Source organism: Podarcis cretensis, assembly GCF_951804945.1.
Source record: "Podarcis cretensis genome assembly, chromosome: 5".
NCBI classification, from domain to species: Eukaryota; Metazoa; Chordata; class Lepidosauria; order Squamata; family Lacertidae; genus Podarcis; species Podarcis cretensis.
The window spans coordinates 1,856,884-1,873,781 of NC_137174.1; the positions used below are offsets into that span (position 1 = coordinate 1,856,884).

The 16,898-nt window shown below is 40.2% G+C and overlaps 1 protein-coding gene across 4 annotated transcripts in view; it reads left to right on the forward strand.

Moving 5' to 3' along the window:
- LRP6 (LDL receptor related protein 6) overlaps positions 1-16,898 on the forward strand; it is a 105,663-nt gene that overhangs the window by 31,548 nt on the left and 57,217 nt on the right. For 3 of the 4 annotated variants that reach the window (XM_079975085.1, XM_079975086.1, XM_079975087.1), the window contains 2 exons: positions 13,652-13,848; positions 16,355-16,486. The exons of the other annotated variant lie outside the window; for it this stretch is intronic. In XM_079975085.1, the coding sequence (XP_079831211.1) occupies positions 13,652-13,848; positions 16,355-16,486 (329 nt within the window). The remainder of the gene's footprint in view (positions 1-13,651; positions 13,849-16,354; positions 16,487-16,898) is intronic. 4 annotated transcript variants of the gene reach the window in all.

The window sequence follows — 16,898 nt, forward strand, 5'->3', positions numbered from 1 at the left end:
GCCCCACTTTCCTCATTAAATTAAAATATGCGCTGGCAACTGGCAAGTATCTGTAAATTTATCCATAGCAGAGTTCTGAAATCTACTACATTAGTTGTGCCCTTTAAAGACTCATCTAAGCTGAGACTGTCAGAATATAAAATGATAGCCTTCTGCATTACAAATTGCAAACGAAGGGTGATTTTTCTTGGAGTTATGAAATAATAATAGTTTGCATAACTGGCAATGTTCAGTTTGTTCTTGACAGCTGATTTTTCTTTTTGAATTGTAAGTTATTTTGCAACCCAGATATTCGAGCTCTGGAAGATTAGTGTGGCCTCATTTGCACATAACACTAAGATGAACATGGCTTAGTGAGAATGAGCAAACATGCAGCTATATTGCCACTTTACTTCCCCAGTCTTGCTGCTACCACACAATGCAGAGCTAAGCTATGACTTGGCTTAGCATTATGTGCAAACTTCGGGTCATGGTTTATCTTGCTCCCAGTAAATCAACAGTGGTGAACCAAGGGCATACCTTTATATGTTGGAAACAATACAAACCATAAACCTAGGTTTACATGTCATGCTAAACTAAACCATATCTTACCTGTGGGTAGTGTTGCAGCAACAACTGGACAGGAGCATAGTGGCCACTCTTTTGCTCTAGGTACCCACATGCTTGCTTGTTCTTGCAATGCTGTAGTTTGCTTTTGTGTGAACTGAGCCTGTGTGGAAAATAATGTTTGAAAGACTGTAGGTTTGTAAATGAATGGTGCTGTCCATCACATATATCAAAAAATGGTGTTCTTGGGGACCTCTCTAGGCAGTAGCTTAAGGCTGAGAAGGTGTGAATCAGCTTAGTGTGTTTAAGATTGAGGTTTTTGAGTACTTTTAATAGTGGTATGATACTGACTTAGTACTCAAAATTCACTGCCAACCTTTAAAGATAAGTGCTGTTTTCCTATATATGGTGGTGAAGGGGACTCTCTGGTCCAGGAACCTAATTAGGCCCACCAGACCTTGGAAGTTGACCCACCAGACCATTTTGGGCAAACCATGGCCACTTTTTCTAACATCATATGAGTTCAGTTACAGGAAAATCTGAGCCATGGTCAAAACGCAAAAACTGGTAACACTCACACCTAAGTGTGCTCCCAGTTCTTCCTTTACTGCCAAACTTTGATGCTTTTAAAATTTGACTACTTTTTATGTAACCCTGCATGAAGACTGAAAAAGGTGTCTAATTCATAAAGTACAGTGGTACCTTGGGTTATACACTTCAGGTTACATACGCTTCATGTTACAGATTCCGCTAACCCAGAAATATTACCTCGGGTTAAGAACTTTGCTTCAGGATGAGAACAGAAATCGTGCAGCGGTGGCACGGCAGCAGCAGGAGGCCCCATTAGCTAAAGTGGTGCTTCAGGTTAAGAACAGTTTCAGGTTAAGAGCAGACCTCCAGAATGAATTAAGTTCTTAACCCGAGGTACCACTGTATCACATTTAAGTTACAGCTGCAAAGGAAAAAGATTGAATGTTGTTATTTGTCTAGGTTTTTTGGTTGGTTGGTTGGTTTTTTGGTTAGTTTTTTGGTGTAACCTGCCCTGTGATCTTAGGTTGCCGGGTGGGTAGCAATAAGAATCTTTGAATTTGAATTCAGAGTTCAAATTGGGGGTGCAAAATACCTAGGACTTTGTCCTAGGTATTCATTTTAAAATTAAAACCAAATGCTACGGATCTGTGTGGTAGGGAGAAGCAGTTCCTGTTTAAACCATGACTTAAGACCCAGGGCTGTGACATGAATGTTTATTATTACGGCCATACTGAAACCGGAATTTCTGTATAGTTCTTTACAAAAACGATAAAAACAACCAATTTAACAATCAATATACTAATTAAATAGACTTAAAATGTATATCTAAGGAAATAAGAACTCCATTTAAGAATTTAAAGAATAAGAAAAATTAACTATAAGCTGTAATGGTTTATGACTGTGCAGCTGTGTAATCTTTTGCATTACATTCTTTGACTTATGGCTATTGCACAAAATCTAGCTGCATTTCTAGTGACATGGATTCCAGTAAGACAAGAGCTAATTTAAATAATATTCCTCCATTTTCCCTGGTACTTTTTGTACAAGTGGGCTTATGAGAGAGGCTCTGGGATCTGTATAAAATCTACAGTGGAATGGAACACGGCCCACTGCTTCACTTTGACCCCTCTTACATGGGCAGACCCTCTCACCATGAGGAATCTTTCTGTATCTGTCTTCCAATAGTGCAGATGGCAAGACATTGAATTTAGCTTGCTTAATGCCTTTCTAAATTTGGGGATGTTCAAATTCGTCAAATAATTTGGAAGTGCCGGGACCATTCTGTTTGTCCAAAGCATAGGATATAGATCAGCTTGAGCTAAATGGGTTCGTAGTTCAATATTTCTAATTCTTTGTGAAATTTTCACTTTTGCTTTATCGTATCCCTGTGTTAGGATTTAAGTCAAAAGCTTTCACAGACGACATGGTCCTGACATTAGAACAACCTCTGGAAAGTACCCCAGAGGCACTGGAGTTTGGGAAATTAGCAGGCTTTAAACTAAATAAAGATGAAACTAAAATTTTAGTTAAAAAAATGGATGGACAGTCAAAAAATAATTTAGAAATAAAAATAGAGGGGAAAAGTGAAATACCTGGTATTATGAATAACGGCTAACAACCATAATATTTTTAATGATAACTATGTGAAGAAATGGAAAGAAATCAAGAAAGATCTGAAAATACGGGGTAGAATGCAGTTGTCCTTTTGGGAAGGAAATCTCTACTATAGAAATGAATGTTGTCCCAAAAATACTGTTTCTGTTTCAAACAGTACCAATACTTATTGATGCACGATGCAAAAAGAATGATCCAAATTTATCTGGCTGGGGAAGAAACCCAGAATAAAGCATATGATTATACTTTGAGGCATTGTGTTTGTGCTGGATTAAGGAATGGAACTTACTGAAGAACACCCAACTGCTAGATTCGGGAGGGCATGTTGTTAAATATGGACGGCACAGGTGTATGTGGTATGGCAAAGCCCAAATTTACAAGAGCTTCTTCAACTATTCTCCAACAATTCTCTCCCCGATGCTTTTTTTTTTTTGTATATAATTTTTTTATTAATTTCCAAATAAAAATACATAACACATCACATTTCAACTTTAACAAATTTTTCACTTTTAGACTTCCTTCAGCCTCTCTGATAATCATCCAAATTTAATTTTTAAATACACATTTCTTAAATTCACTATTGCCTTTCAATATACCCTTTGAAACCTGTTTAACTTTTTTGCAATATTTCTTTGACTTTTACAGAGCTTCTTTAAATGCCACTAACGTTATTTGTCTATCACTTATGCTTTCCCAATAGTCCACCAACTTTCCCCAGTCCTCGATAAACTTTTGGTCTCATAGATATCTAATCTTTCCTGTCAATTTGTCCAGTTCTGCATAATCCATCAGCTTCATTCTCCACTCCTCTAATGTTGGTACTTGTTATTGTTTCCAATTCTGGGCCAGTAATATTCTCGCCGCTGTTACTGCATATTGAAAGAGTTTACAATCCTTTCTATTTATTTCATTTCCTATAATTCCTAAAAGGAAAGCCTCTGGTTTCTTAACAAATGAATATTTCAACATTTTCTTCAGTTCATTATAAATTAATTCCCAGAAGCTCTTCACCTTTCTACATTCCTACCACATATGATAGAAAGTACCATCCTTTTCTTTACATTTCCAACATTTCTTACATGTTTTATACATTTTTGCAAGTTTTACCGGTGTGATGTACCATCTATACATCATTTTCATAATATTTTCTTTTAACGCTGTACATACAGTAAATCTCATATTTTCATTCCATAATTTAATCCAATCGTCCATTTGTATATTATATCCGAAATCCCTGGCCCATTTTATCATAACCGATTTAACTTCCTCATCTTTTGTATGCCATTCCAGCAGAATTTTATACATTTTGGATAATATTTTATATTCATTGTTTATTATTTCTGTTTGAAATTTTGACTCTTTCTCTGCGTAACCATATTCTTTAAAGTCCTTCTTAAACATTTCATTTGTTTGTAAGTAATGCAACCAATCATATACATGCTCTTTTACCTCTTCATAAGGTTTCATTTTCCACCTCCCCCCTTCCTTAACAATTAACTCTCCATATGTAATCCAATTTTTCCTCATATTAGTTTTTTTAACACTCATAACCTCTAATGGAGACAACCAGTGTGGAGTTTTTGACTCGAGTAGGTTTTTATACCTATCCCAAACTTATTTCAGCGATCTTCAGAAAATGTGGTTCTCAAAACCTAAATGACCTTTCTTCTTTCCAGACCATAAATAATCTATTATCAAATCCTTCTAAATCTAACAACTCCGTATTATCTAATTTTATCCATTCCTTTAACCAGCAGAGACATGATGCTTCGTAATATAATTTCAGGTCTGGCAGGGCGAAGCCACCTCTTTCTTTCGCGTCTGTTAATAACTTAAATTGAATTCTTGGCTTCTTACCCTGCCAGATATACCTTGAAATTGTTCTTTGCCATTCCTTAAAAACAGCCGTCCCTCTGATTACTGGAATTGTTTGGAACAAAAATAATAATTTTGGCAGAATGCTCATCTTTATCGTTGAAATCCTTCCCGACATCGATAATTTCATTCGTCCCCACACCTCCAGATCTTTCTTTATTCCATTCCACACTGGTATATAATTATTCTGATATAAATCAATACTCTTAGGGGTTACATCTTCCAAGACAACAATGCCCATTTACTCCACAAAGAACTCATAACCCACCTACTTTCAGCAGCCAGAAACACCATAACCAGACACTGGAGAGACCTGTCAGGAGTAAGCATGGACCAATGGTACCAAATAGTATGGGAAACAGCCCTACTAGAAAAATTAACTAACAAACTGAAACTGACACGGGGACAAACAGAAGAAGACACCTTCACCCCGGTATGGCTCCCCTTTATCACATACACAGCCCAACAGGACAATGACAATAATCCACCAACAGCATACAAATCAATATGGCTAACTTGATCCAAAACACCCACCCACCTCACTCACACACGAAAACAAAGATCACCACAGCCAATCACAAACAAACAATCACATCCTAGGCCAACCCCAACCTCTCTCACCACCAAAGGAACACAAGTGCACAACACAAGCACGCTGACACCAAACTACATACATTAAGCATAATAGAAACACCGCTACCCCACCCCACCCCCATCCATCTCCCCTCCTTCCACCCTCCTTTCTTCTTTTTTTTTCTTTTCTTTTTTCTTCTCCCCCTAATGCCTCAACAAATGAAATGGATTTGTAAAAATGTTACACGGGAAAAAAAAAATACGAGGCATTACACTTACACTGTAAAACAAGAAAACCCTTAATAAAATATATTTTTAAAAAAATACTCTTAGGGGTTAACCAAATACCAAGATATTTCACCTTCTTCACTACTTCTATTCCTATTTGCTGTTGCATTATTTCTATCGTTTCTTGATCCATATTCTTAGCAATTATTTTGGTCTTTCTCTTGTTCAACTTAAAACCTGCCACTTGACCGAATCTCTCCACCTCCACAAGAATATTTTTGGTGCTCTCTAAGGGTTCTTCCACCGTTAGAACCAGATCATCGGCAAAGGCTTTAACCTTGTACTCATTCCGGCCTAATTCTACCCCTTTTATTTCCTTATTTTCTCTTATAGCATTTAGAAAGACTTCTAGGACCATGATGAATAACAATGGCAAAAGTGGACACCCTTGTCGTGTACCTTTAGTTATCCCTATTTCTTCCGTAGTCACATTGTTTACAATTAACTTAGCTCTTTGTTCAGTATATATTGCCTTTATTCCATTAAGAAATTCCTTCCCCACCTCCATAAATTCCAGATTTTTCAACATAAAATCCCATGATATATTATCAAAGGCTTTTTAACATCTTTATGCGCCCCCTTGCCCAGATTATCGGGAGCTTTGGGCTGGGCTGTCACCAATATGCTGATGACACTCAGCTCTATCTGCTGATGGATGGCCACACTGACTTGGCCCCGGATACAGTGATCAGATGCGTGGAAGCTGTGGCTGGATGGTTTCATGGGAGTCCGATTGAAACTAAATCCTTCGAAGACAGAGGTCTTCTGGCTGGGTCAGGATGGCATGGAGATGAGGGACCAAATCCCTTCTCTTGTGGGGGCCCAATTAGTGCCATTGCCTTCTGTTAAGAGTTTGGGTGTAATCCTTGATGCCTCCCTTTCCATGGAGGCGCAAGTTACAGCAACAGCCAAGGCGACATTTTTCCACCTTCGCTGCATCAAGCAGTTGGTCCCTTACCTTTCCCGCCCCGACCTGGCCACAGTGATCCATGCGACGGTCATCTCCAGGCTTGACTACTGTAATTCGCTCTACGCGGGGCTGCCCTTGAAGCTGTCCCAGAAACTCCAGCAGGTGCAGAATGCTGCAGCGAGGCTCCTCACGGGGTCTCTGCCATGGGAGCATATTCACCCAGTGCTTTTCAAGCTGCACTGGCTCCCGGTGGAGTACAGAGTCAGATTTAAGGTGCTGATTTTGACCTTTCAAGCCCTTCATGGCCTAGGACCCTCGTACCTACGGGACAGCCTCTCCCGGTATGCCCCACGGAGAGCCTCAAGGTCCATAAATAGCAACACCCTAGTGGTCCCAGGCCCTAAGGAAGTTAGATTAGCTTCAACCAGAGCCAGGGCCTTTTCAACTCTGGTCTGGTGGAACGGCCTGATGGAACGCTCTGCCTCATGAGACCAGGGCCCTGCAGGATCTGATTTCTTTCCGCAGGGCCTGTAAGACAGAGTTGTTCCGCCTGGCCTTTGGCTTGGAGCCAATTTTATTCCCTCCCTCTCTTTCTTTTTTCTTTTCCTTCTCCTCCTGCGATGAGGCTACATTTTAATATTTTAATGTTTCAATATTTTAATGTATTTTAATTTTGTTTTTAAGTTGTAATCATTCAACTTGTTTTTATTATTGCTTGTAAGCCGCTCTGAGCCCGGCCTTGGCTGGGGAGGGCGGGGTATAAATAAAAATTATTATTATTATTATTATTATTATTATTATTATTATTATGTGATCAGAAAGAACTTGATTAGAGTCTGGGCAAACACAAAAACCTACTGGAAAGAAAGACACCACTATGGTTATCCCTGACAGAAGCAATAGCTAGGAAAAAGATTAATATGGAGAAACAGTGGGGTACATACAGAGATCTGTTGGATCTTGGGGGGGGGGGGGACCAAAAATGAAAAATAATAGAAGAAATTAAAGAGTATGTACCGCCTGGTAAACTATTACCAACTTAATGCTCTATTTAAGGTAGACAAAAAATATGGTTCTGCATTCTCCATATAGCAGCTGAGCTAGAATCTTTGCTGTAAAAACTTGAATAGCAGAAGGGGATGTATTGTCCTCCACTTTTAAAGAAGAACGAGAGAAGTGCCTTTAAGCTTCTTTGTATATTTGCAACAGCATTTTTCAGTTGTAACTTCTATGTACCTGTTGAGAGCTATATCATTCCTAGATACCTATAGGAAGTTACCTGCTCTATTTTATGGCTGTTCATTTGCCATCTGTATTTCATCCTTTTCCTAGAGAACATAATAATCTTAGTTTTATCATAATTAATTTGCAATTATTCCTTTTTGCAATAATTCCCCAAGGCTCTCAACAATCACCTCAAGTCCACTTTTGTGAGAGACAAGAGTACTACATCGTATGCATATAATATAATTTGCAGGGCTTTGTTTGACAGACTAGGATATTGAGTGTGTTGCACTTGTAAGCTTCCTACCAAAGAATTTATATAAAAAATAAAGAGAGTAGGGGCAAGGGCGCATCCCTGTTTTACTCCATTGAGAGAAGGGGTAGAGCAGGATAGATGACCTTTGCTATTACATCTCAGCCGCAAACGAGTGTTTTCATAGAGGCAGCGTATCAAAGTCAGTAAATGACAGTCTATATTTGTTTCTTCCATCTTGTCCCACAGCTTCTGTCTTGGTATAAGGTCAAAAGTAGATTTAAAATCATTGAAGGCAGCATAAAGCGCACCTCCAACTGGGGCTGTGTATTTCTCAACCAAGTGCTGTAGGACAAGCCCACTGTGGATTGATCCTTAGAATCATAGAATCCTAGAATCATAGAGTTGGAAGAGACCACAAGGGCCATCGGGTCCAACCCCCTGCCAAGTAGGAAACACCATCAGAGCACTCCTGACATATGGTTGTCAAGCCTCTGCTTAAAGACCTCCAAAGAAGGAGACTCCACCACACTCCTTGGCAGAAAATTCCACTGTCAAACAGCTCTTACTGTCAGGAAGTTCTTCCTAATGTTTAGGTGGAATCTTCTTTCTTGTAGTTTGGAACCATTGCTCCGTGTCCGCTTCTCTGGAGCAGCAGAAAACAACCTTTCTCCCTCCTCTATGTGACATCCTTTTATATATTTGAACATGGCTATCATATCACCCCTTAACCTCCTCTTCTCCAGACTAAACATGCCCAGCTCCCTTAGCCGGTCCTTCTTCCTGGAGCCTGCCTGCTCGTCATTTGGAATTTTTTCTTGTTCAAGACAGCCTGTCGTTTTCCCAATAGATGGCTGACATACAGTTTCCTAATAATGTTGGGTAGATTAATGGGTCTGTAGTTTGCAGGTTTTGTTCTTTTCCCTTTTTATATATTGGAAAGATTAACACTAGACCCCAGTCCTCAGGGATACATGCTGAAAGATCAATGCTTGTGAATAAAGCTACCAACACGGGCATCCACCAGTTGAAGCTGGATTTAAATACTTCAGGTGGAATACCATCGTGTTTGGGGGCCTTGCCTCTTTTGCGCATAGAGATAAGACTCTTAATTTCCAAGATGGTTACTGGGGGCCAGTTTGGAAGGTTACATGTATTTACCCTTTTATTCTGTGCTACCTCTTGCCCTGTTTGCCCAGTAGCATGTATACTATTAAAATGGGATTCCCAAGTCCTTGCAGGGATACGATACTCGACTCTGGTTGTAAGGTTGGGCCAGCCTTTGGCAACCAGCTTCCAAAAAGTCTCCATGTGTTTGCCCTTTGCTTCTTTTCTTAAATTCCACCAAGCCTCTCTCTGGGCAGGGTCGTGACATAGTTACCTGAAGTTTCACCTTTCCCACAAACCCGTCCAGCAGCTGATAGTTATTAGAGGCCTTTCTCTGGTTGCCCCTTACTTCAGAGGTTTCCAGGAGAACAGAGCAGAGGAAACTATTGAGGGCAAAAAAGTTCCTTCAGAAACAAGAACTCTTGCTCAAATAAGGAGAACAAAAAGAACCACAATATTCAGCAAAAGAATTTTGCAGACAAAAATGAAATTAAAAAATGGAGAATTATACATTTGATGAATGTATAATTGGAAATAAAAAATTAATTATACCAGAAACAGGAAATTAGCTAGGGAAGCAGCTGGACAGGAGACAAGGGAGTTAAAGGAATGCTGAAGCATTATAAGGAAAAGCTGAATTATTTGTTTGTTTATGTCCTCTTTGTGGAAGATGTAGGGCAGAAACCTGTGCCTGAACTAAGTTTTTCAGGAAGGGAGTCTGAAAAGCTGAGGAATATAGTGGAATGGTGCTATTCCTCTTAGTTTTATTGCATTGTTGGTTAAGTAGATTCGTAAATTTTAAATTTTTAAATTTTCTTTGCATGTTGTCCTGAAATCCGTTTTTGAACACAAATATAGTGGTGACGCTATTAGGTGGCCTTATGGGCAACTAAAAAAATGAACAAGTTGCTAGCTCTGGATGTTACTCAGCCAAAAGTTCTTAAAAACTCAAAGGTGAAATTGCTGATCTTCTAACAAAAGCATGTAACTTAGTTGCTGAAATTGGCTGTCGTAGCCCGTCCAATATTATTTTTGAAAGGGCTCTGTGGTGAATTCAGAAAACTAGTCCTGCTTGCTTAATGTCTGTTCTGTGGAAATCACTATTAAATATATTCAGGTATATAGGAGAGCATGTGTTGCTAAAGAAGAATTGGCATGTCTTCTGCAAAAGCCTGTCTACCTCTCTGAAAAAGTCATTCAGTAAATGCTGCTGAGTAATGTGATCAGCCATGGCATAAGAGAATGAGTTATGCTATGGATCACATACATCCTCACAATGGAGGGATGTAAAAGGAGGATCCACACATTCTATTCTGGGCCAGTGATTTTAAACTTGTTCATCAATGACCTAGAGTTAGAGCAAAGTGGGTATTGCTGACACACAATAATTCAGGGTGGTAAAAACAAAACTGGGTTTGCAAAGAGCTCCAATTCAAGCTTCCTTCAAGGAGCTGAGTGTGCTGTACGTGGCTCTCATGAAGGGATACGATCATGTTTGTTCAGAAATCAACATCTCTTCCTTAAATCATAAAAAAGCACAGCTGAAGTCCATTTGGGTGCCTTGCAAGCTCTTCCCTGCTTTTCCACATAGTTGCACTCAGGCAATTGTGATTCATGTTTAGGAACAAACCTGTGTGCTTTTATAGCATGATAGTTATTGGTGAATTTGAAGTTTTCAGATTAAAGGCTGCCCTGTTGGAGAATGCAGTGTTGATAACACTAGCGATTTGCATATGTGGTGGGAACATCAGGTTATAAAATACGAAAGCATGCCATTGGGTGGTATAAGTATAGAGTGCTGTTGAAAGCCCTCATTGTATTATTGAGATTTAGAAAAGATATTGAGGAACCACAGGAGTTGATGCTAATCTCATTACTACTTCTTAAATAGAGCTAGCATGTGCGCACGCACGCGCGCGCGCGCACACACACACACACACTCTTGTGCACCAACCACAAGAGTCAGTTTGGATCCCGGTTCAACATGTTGAAAAATTGCCCAATTTAATGCAAGGTATTGTAAGGGCTGTCTAGTTCAGATCAGGTCTAAATCCCAACCCCCAAAAAGACAGAATTGCGACTAACCCATTTATTATTATGGCGACCTTTTTTTTTTTAAGGCTATAATGCATTTTTTTACTCTTGATAGAATTGGTTGACATTTGCAGACATAGTAGCCCTTCTTAAGTGAATGAAGCCTGCCAAATAGGATTATATATTTAATTAATTTGGACCCTGCCCTTCCTTCCAAAGGAAGCCAGGGAATTCTTGTGCTGATCACCTTTAAAAGGTTTAGGGAGGAAAAGATGAAACTTCTCTCATTCCTGCCACCCTCACAGGGTGAGGGAGGGGTGCATGAGAGAGAGGGCTTTCTCAGGGGCTGCTCCCTGGAGAAGATGGACTGGTTCCCTCCTTGCTGCCGTCCGCCGTCAAGTGAAGACTTTCTTGTTCCAACAGGCTTTTGGGAACTGATTGCTTTGAATGAAAGGGTTGATGCTGTTTTTATTGAAATTATCTGTATGTTTTTAATACATGATAGGTAGGTAGGTAGGTAGGTAGGTAGGTAGAGAGTTTTGTTCTATCAATGTTTAATTGTTTTTTAATTATTGTTTTCCTCTCTATGTGGATGGCAGCTAACGGACTGAGGTTGAATCCCAACAAGACAGAAGTACTGTTTTGGGGGGACAGGGGGCGGGCAGGTGTGCGGGACTCACAGGTCCTGAATGGGGTAACTGTGCCACTAAAGGACAAGGTGCTCAGCCTAGGAGTCATTTTGGACTCACAGCTGTCCATGGAAACTCAGGTTTACCAGCTCCATCTGATAACACCGGCTAAGACCCTTCCTGCTTGTGTACTGTCTCATCAGAGTGGTACATGCCCTGCTTATCTCCCACTTGGACTTCTGCAATGGAACTCTACATGGGGCTGCCTTTGAAGCTGAGCCGGAAACTACAACTAATCCAGAATGCAGTAGTTAGACTGGTGACTGGGAGCAGCCGCTGGGACCATTTAACACTGGTCCTGAAAGACCTACATTGGCTCCCAGTATGTTTTTGAGCACAATTCAAAGTGTTGGTGCTGACCTTTCAAGCCCTAAATGGCCTCGGCCCAGTATACCTGAAGGATTATCTCCACCCCCATTGTTCAGCCTGGACATTGAGGTCCAGCTCCAAGGGCCTTCTGGTGGTTCCGTCACTGCAAGAAGTGAAGTTACAGGGAATCAGACAGAGGGCATTCTCAGTAGTGGCGCCTAGTAAAATTTTTGTTGTTGTTGTTGTTGCTATTTATTTGGTAGATGACTTTTATCCAAATGCCCTCTCCTTCTGAATAGAATTTCTATGGCTCCTTGTTATACATCTGTGCTGGGAGCAATGAAATAAGGTGGGAAATGGCTAGAGCCCAAGTAGAGGAAGACTCATGCCTCATGTTGTATCTGACCAAACACAGGAGCATGGTCATGTGCGCAGGGTGTGCCTGGGCACAGCCTAATGTTTTTTTTTTAAAAAAAACACCCAGGAATCGTGGCAAGGAGGGAGAGAGCACACAGCAACCTGGCTCCCTCAGCTGCCCAAGCAACTCACCATCATTTGTGGAGAGAGCTCAGTGGGAGTGAGGGGCTGCTTTTGCGGTGCGCAAGCAAGGAGGAGGAGGAGCCATCTGCCCTCCCTCTCGTCAGCCATGGGTCTTTTTCTGTGCATGAAAAATATATTATTTTGTCTTCTTGACCACTCTTGTTGTGGTTGTTTTGCGAGCTTTTTGACTCTTTACCTCTTTCTTGTCCTCATTTGCCTCGTCATTTTCCCCACCTTTCTTCCTTCCTTCCTGAAATAAATAAATGGAAAATTCCCCCAGTTGATGTGCATTCCTATGCACAGGATAGAGCTCATCGTTGACCCTATTCTAGTGGTGGTGATGGTGAGAATTAACTGGATTAAATATTATTCTCTCTGGCTAGAATCTCTGTTAGAATATTAGATATCAAAATGCATCTCCTAAAATTCTCATGTTCTGAATGTTTTATCACGTTTTTATTTTTTGAAATGCACCTCTTTGCAGTTCATAGTTAGTGCGACCTCTTTTTTCTTTCAGTGCATTTTGTATACTGATGTATAAAATATTAATTCAAATGTCAAGACTGCAATCCTATGTGCAGTGAATTGCAAGTGTAAGAATATATGTAACCCTGCGGCATATATAAAGTAGTATTAGAGAGAGGGACAGCAAAGGTTGGAGTCTGCATTGTTGAAGTTGACAGAAAGAGAAAGTGTATTTGAGAAGAGGTGCAATACTGGGTGGAGGAAGACTAATCCTGGATGATTTCTGTAAGGAAATTTTACTGTATATATTCTGTAAATGTGTAAAACATTGAAAGTGTACTGTATTAGCTTCCTGGGTTGTTTTGGTTACAAACTGCTTTTTAATGCTGAGATATTGACACGTTTCATGACGTTCTTAGCAAATCATGAGTTTGCCTCTATGAGTTACTTCAAACAGTGTGCAACCCTAAAACTATAAAATCCTCAGTTAAGATTTAAAATAAACTTATTCAGGTTCTCTTAGCCGATTAAGGGAAGATAAGGTTGTCCTAATTTTAAAAATAAATTTAGGCAATTTAGCAGTTCAGACCTAAGAAAAAGGTTGGTTGATAAGAGTCCAATTAGAGCTTCTTTCCTAGATCTAAGGACTTTGCTTGTAGATTGAACATACGTTTTCCATTTGTTTTCCACCAGGCAAGCTGTCATTAAAGGGTCTCTTCCACATCCTTTTGCTCTGACATTATTTGAGGATACACTGTATTGGACTGACTGGACCACACGTTCTGTCCTGGCTTGCAACAAATACACTGGGGAGAACCTGCGTGAAATACATTCCAATATATTTTCTCCCATGGATATTCATGTGTTCAACCAACAACGACAGCCCAGTGGTGAGTTCTCTGTCCCCCCACCATTGCTAACTACAACTTTGAACAGATTGGTAGAAGTCCCAATTTGCCTTAGAGTGGAAGAGTTCATTATAGATGCTTTCTTTGGTACAATTTATAAGGCAATGAATTAAAAATATATCCCAAGAAACACTGGCACCAGTTCAGACAACATACCAAGGCATGGTTAAAGAACCTTAGCTATGATTAATCTCTGCATGATGGCTTGCTGTTGGTCAAAGAACAAAATTATCATTGACATGAACTGGTGAGTGAATCACCAACTCTTAATGTTTTTGATCTGAGTAGTAAAATCGTATTATTTTACTCTCCCTGTGTTTGTGTTTTCAGTTTTTGGCAGGTAGCCAGGTTGCTTTTTCTTTTACAATTCTACACAGAATTGCAGAATTAGAAGAGAACCCAAAGTTCATCTAGTCCACCCCCCTGCCATGCAGGAATCTCAGTTAAAGTATCCATGACCAATAGCCACTTTCTGAAGGAGTCTAAGTTCTTCCTGATGTTGAGTTAAAATCTCCTTTCTTGCAACTTGAATCCACTGGTTTGCGTCCTACCCATCAGAGCAGGCAAATAACACACCCCTTCCTCTTTCAAATGACAGCCCTTTAGATATCGTAGGTGGGTATCATATCAGTTTTCAGTCTCCTCTTTCCCAGTTTGGTGTCATCTGCAGATGGGAAGAGCATCTCCTCATTTCCTTCATCCAAGTCATCTATATAGATTTTGAACAACAATGAGCCCAGGACAGAACCCTGCGGCATCCCGCTTGTCACTTTCCCCCAGTATGGCGAGGAACTGCTAGGCAGCATTGGCCCAGCTCCTAAAGGTGTGGGGTGAAATCCATCCCAGCACCTAGCGGACCAGGGCCGTCTGGTGCTGCTGATTTGCATCTAGTAAATAGGTGTCTACTCAGAAGAAAGCCGCACTGAATTCGGATAAGGGTGTGTGGGGCTATAGTTTTTTATCTAGGCAGCCAGGGCTCCTCCGAATGACAAGGCCTTTTTGCATCAGGTGAGTGAGGACCACTTGCTTTTTAAAATTCTCTGATACATACAGAGCTGTGTGCCATTTGGACTGTATCTGTAGGTTTCCCCTTCTGTGTCAGTTAACTGGGGTCAAATCAGTATTGTTTACTTTTTATAATACATGGAAGATGGATGTCCCTTGGGAGTTTCTGGACTCTCCTTCCTTGAAGGTTTCCAAGCAGAGGTTGGGTGGCCATCTGTCATGGATGTTTGAGCTGAGTTTCCTACCTTGGAGGGGGCTGCACTAGAATGATGACCCTTGGGGTCCCTTCCAGCTCCATGATTCTATGTTTTTCTGCTTCAACAATATTTCATTGTGTTCCTATAATGTTATAGAAAGAAGTCATGTTTCACCTTTAATGCTATTTTAGATTCAACTTCTAATTTAGCTAACAGAACAGTAAAATAATCCCCCCCCCCCCGAGATAATTTGAACCCATGTTCTTTTGGCACAGATGTAGTACACATATTCCATTGTGGAGGAGTAAAACGTGTTTTTATAAATAAAACATATTCTGTTTACAGACAGAACATTTAAGTAGCTACCTTTCTACCGGTGGCGCCTGGGGCCACAGTCAGAAAAAAGTTGAGAAACACTGTCATGGGGGGAAAAGGAGACTGAGGGAGAAACAGCTTGTCAATTTAACTCCTCAGAGAGACAGAGGTGGCATTTATGCTTCTAATTATTTTGATCCTATGAAAGTGGATTTTCCCATGGTCAGATGGCTCCCTGGGATCAACCTCTAGGAGGGATTGCTATTTAGGCTATTGCTTTACGTTCCTGACAAGGCAGGTCAGAGGATGAAATGTGGTGCAGAGGAAATGGTAATAGTTCCTGTTAACAGTATGGAGGCTTCTGCTGTGCCAAAGTTTTCTGTGCCCCGTCTTTGCTTTGCATATCTCATATCACCTGTCTGTGTGAAGGCAGACCAGTCATTACGATAATAAAGTCAAAATTGGGTTTTATATTTATTTATTTTATTTATAAAATACTATGCCCCTTAATATATTAAAATTTCAGAGCAGTTTACAACAGAAATACAATAACAACAATAAAATGCAAATAGCATACAATAAACTCAGAAACTGAAAAAAATAAAATCACAACTGTATATCACAAACAAAACTGAAGGTTGCGAAAATGAAATTCTCAATACAGCTTTTCTTCAAAAGGATGAAATGCAGCTTTGGAGGCTAACATTATTTTGCAGATGTGGGGAGGGAGGCTTGGGTTGGTGTGCAATGCCTTTGTATTTTTCACCTCCTGTGTACACATAGTTCCCCATTCACACAAATATACACATATTCAAGTCACATATAACCTGTGTATGTGCACTTCCTTACTTATTTTGCTTGTTTCTGCTGTCCATGTTTCTCTTCCCTAAAACACATGTTATTCTTGATGTGCAATGTAATGTTTTTTAGTATTACTACACACTGATCTGCATGGTCTCTGTACTTGACAGCTGCAAACCCATGTGGAACCAATAACGGTGGTTGCTCCCATTTGTGTTTGATGTCTCCTGTCAAGCCCTCTTATCAGTGTGCATGTCCCACAGGCGTGAAACTCCTTGAAAATGAAAAAACCTGCAAAGATGGTATGTTATAATTTTAAAAGTTATTCAGATAATAGAGTTTAAACTGGCAAAGAATTTGATCTGTTAGCATAATTGAATAGTGTACCTTTCTGGCAAGGATGCTACAAGTCAAGTACAAAATGTACACTGCCGCTTCAGTGTATGTTACAGCAGTGGTTTCTCAAATTGTGGGGAGGGTGCAAGATACCTGGAGGAATGTGTGTGGAAAGTTCTAGGGAGGAAGAGTTAGTACCACATTAGACTTCATACATAGAGCTTTGTGGGGGGATACTGTGTGCTCACATGCCAAAGAACCTGTTGGAAGTGCATTGGGGGCTTGAAAAGGAGAGCAAGCTTAAAAGAGGGTAATTTCTCATTTAGTTTGATGGGCTTCAAGACTGGCAGCAGTGCTGCATGGGAAAGGCAGACAGGC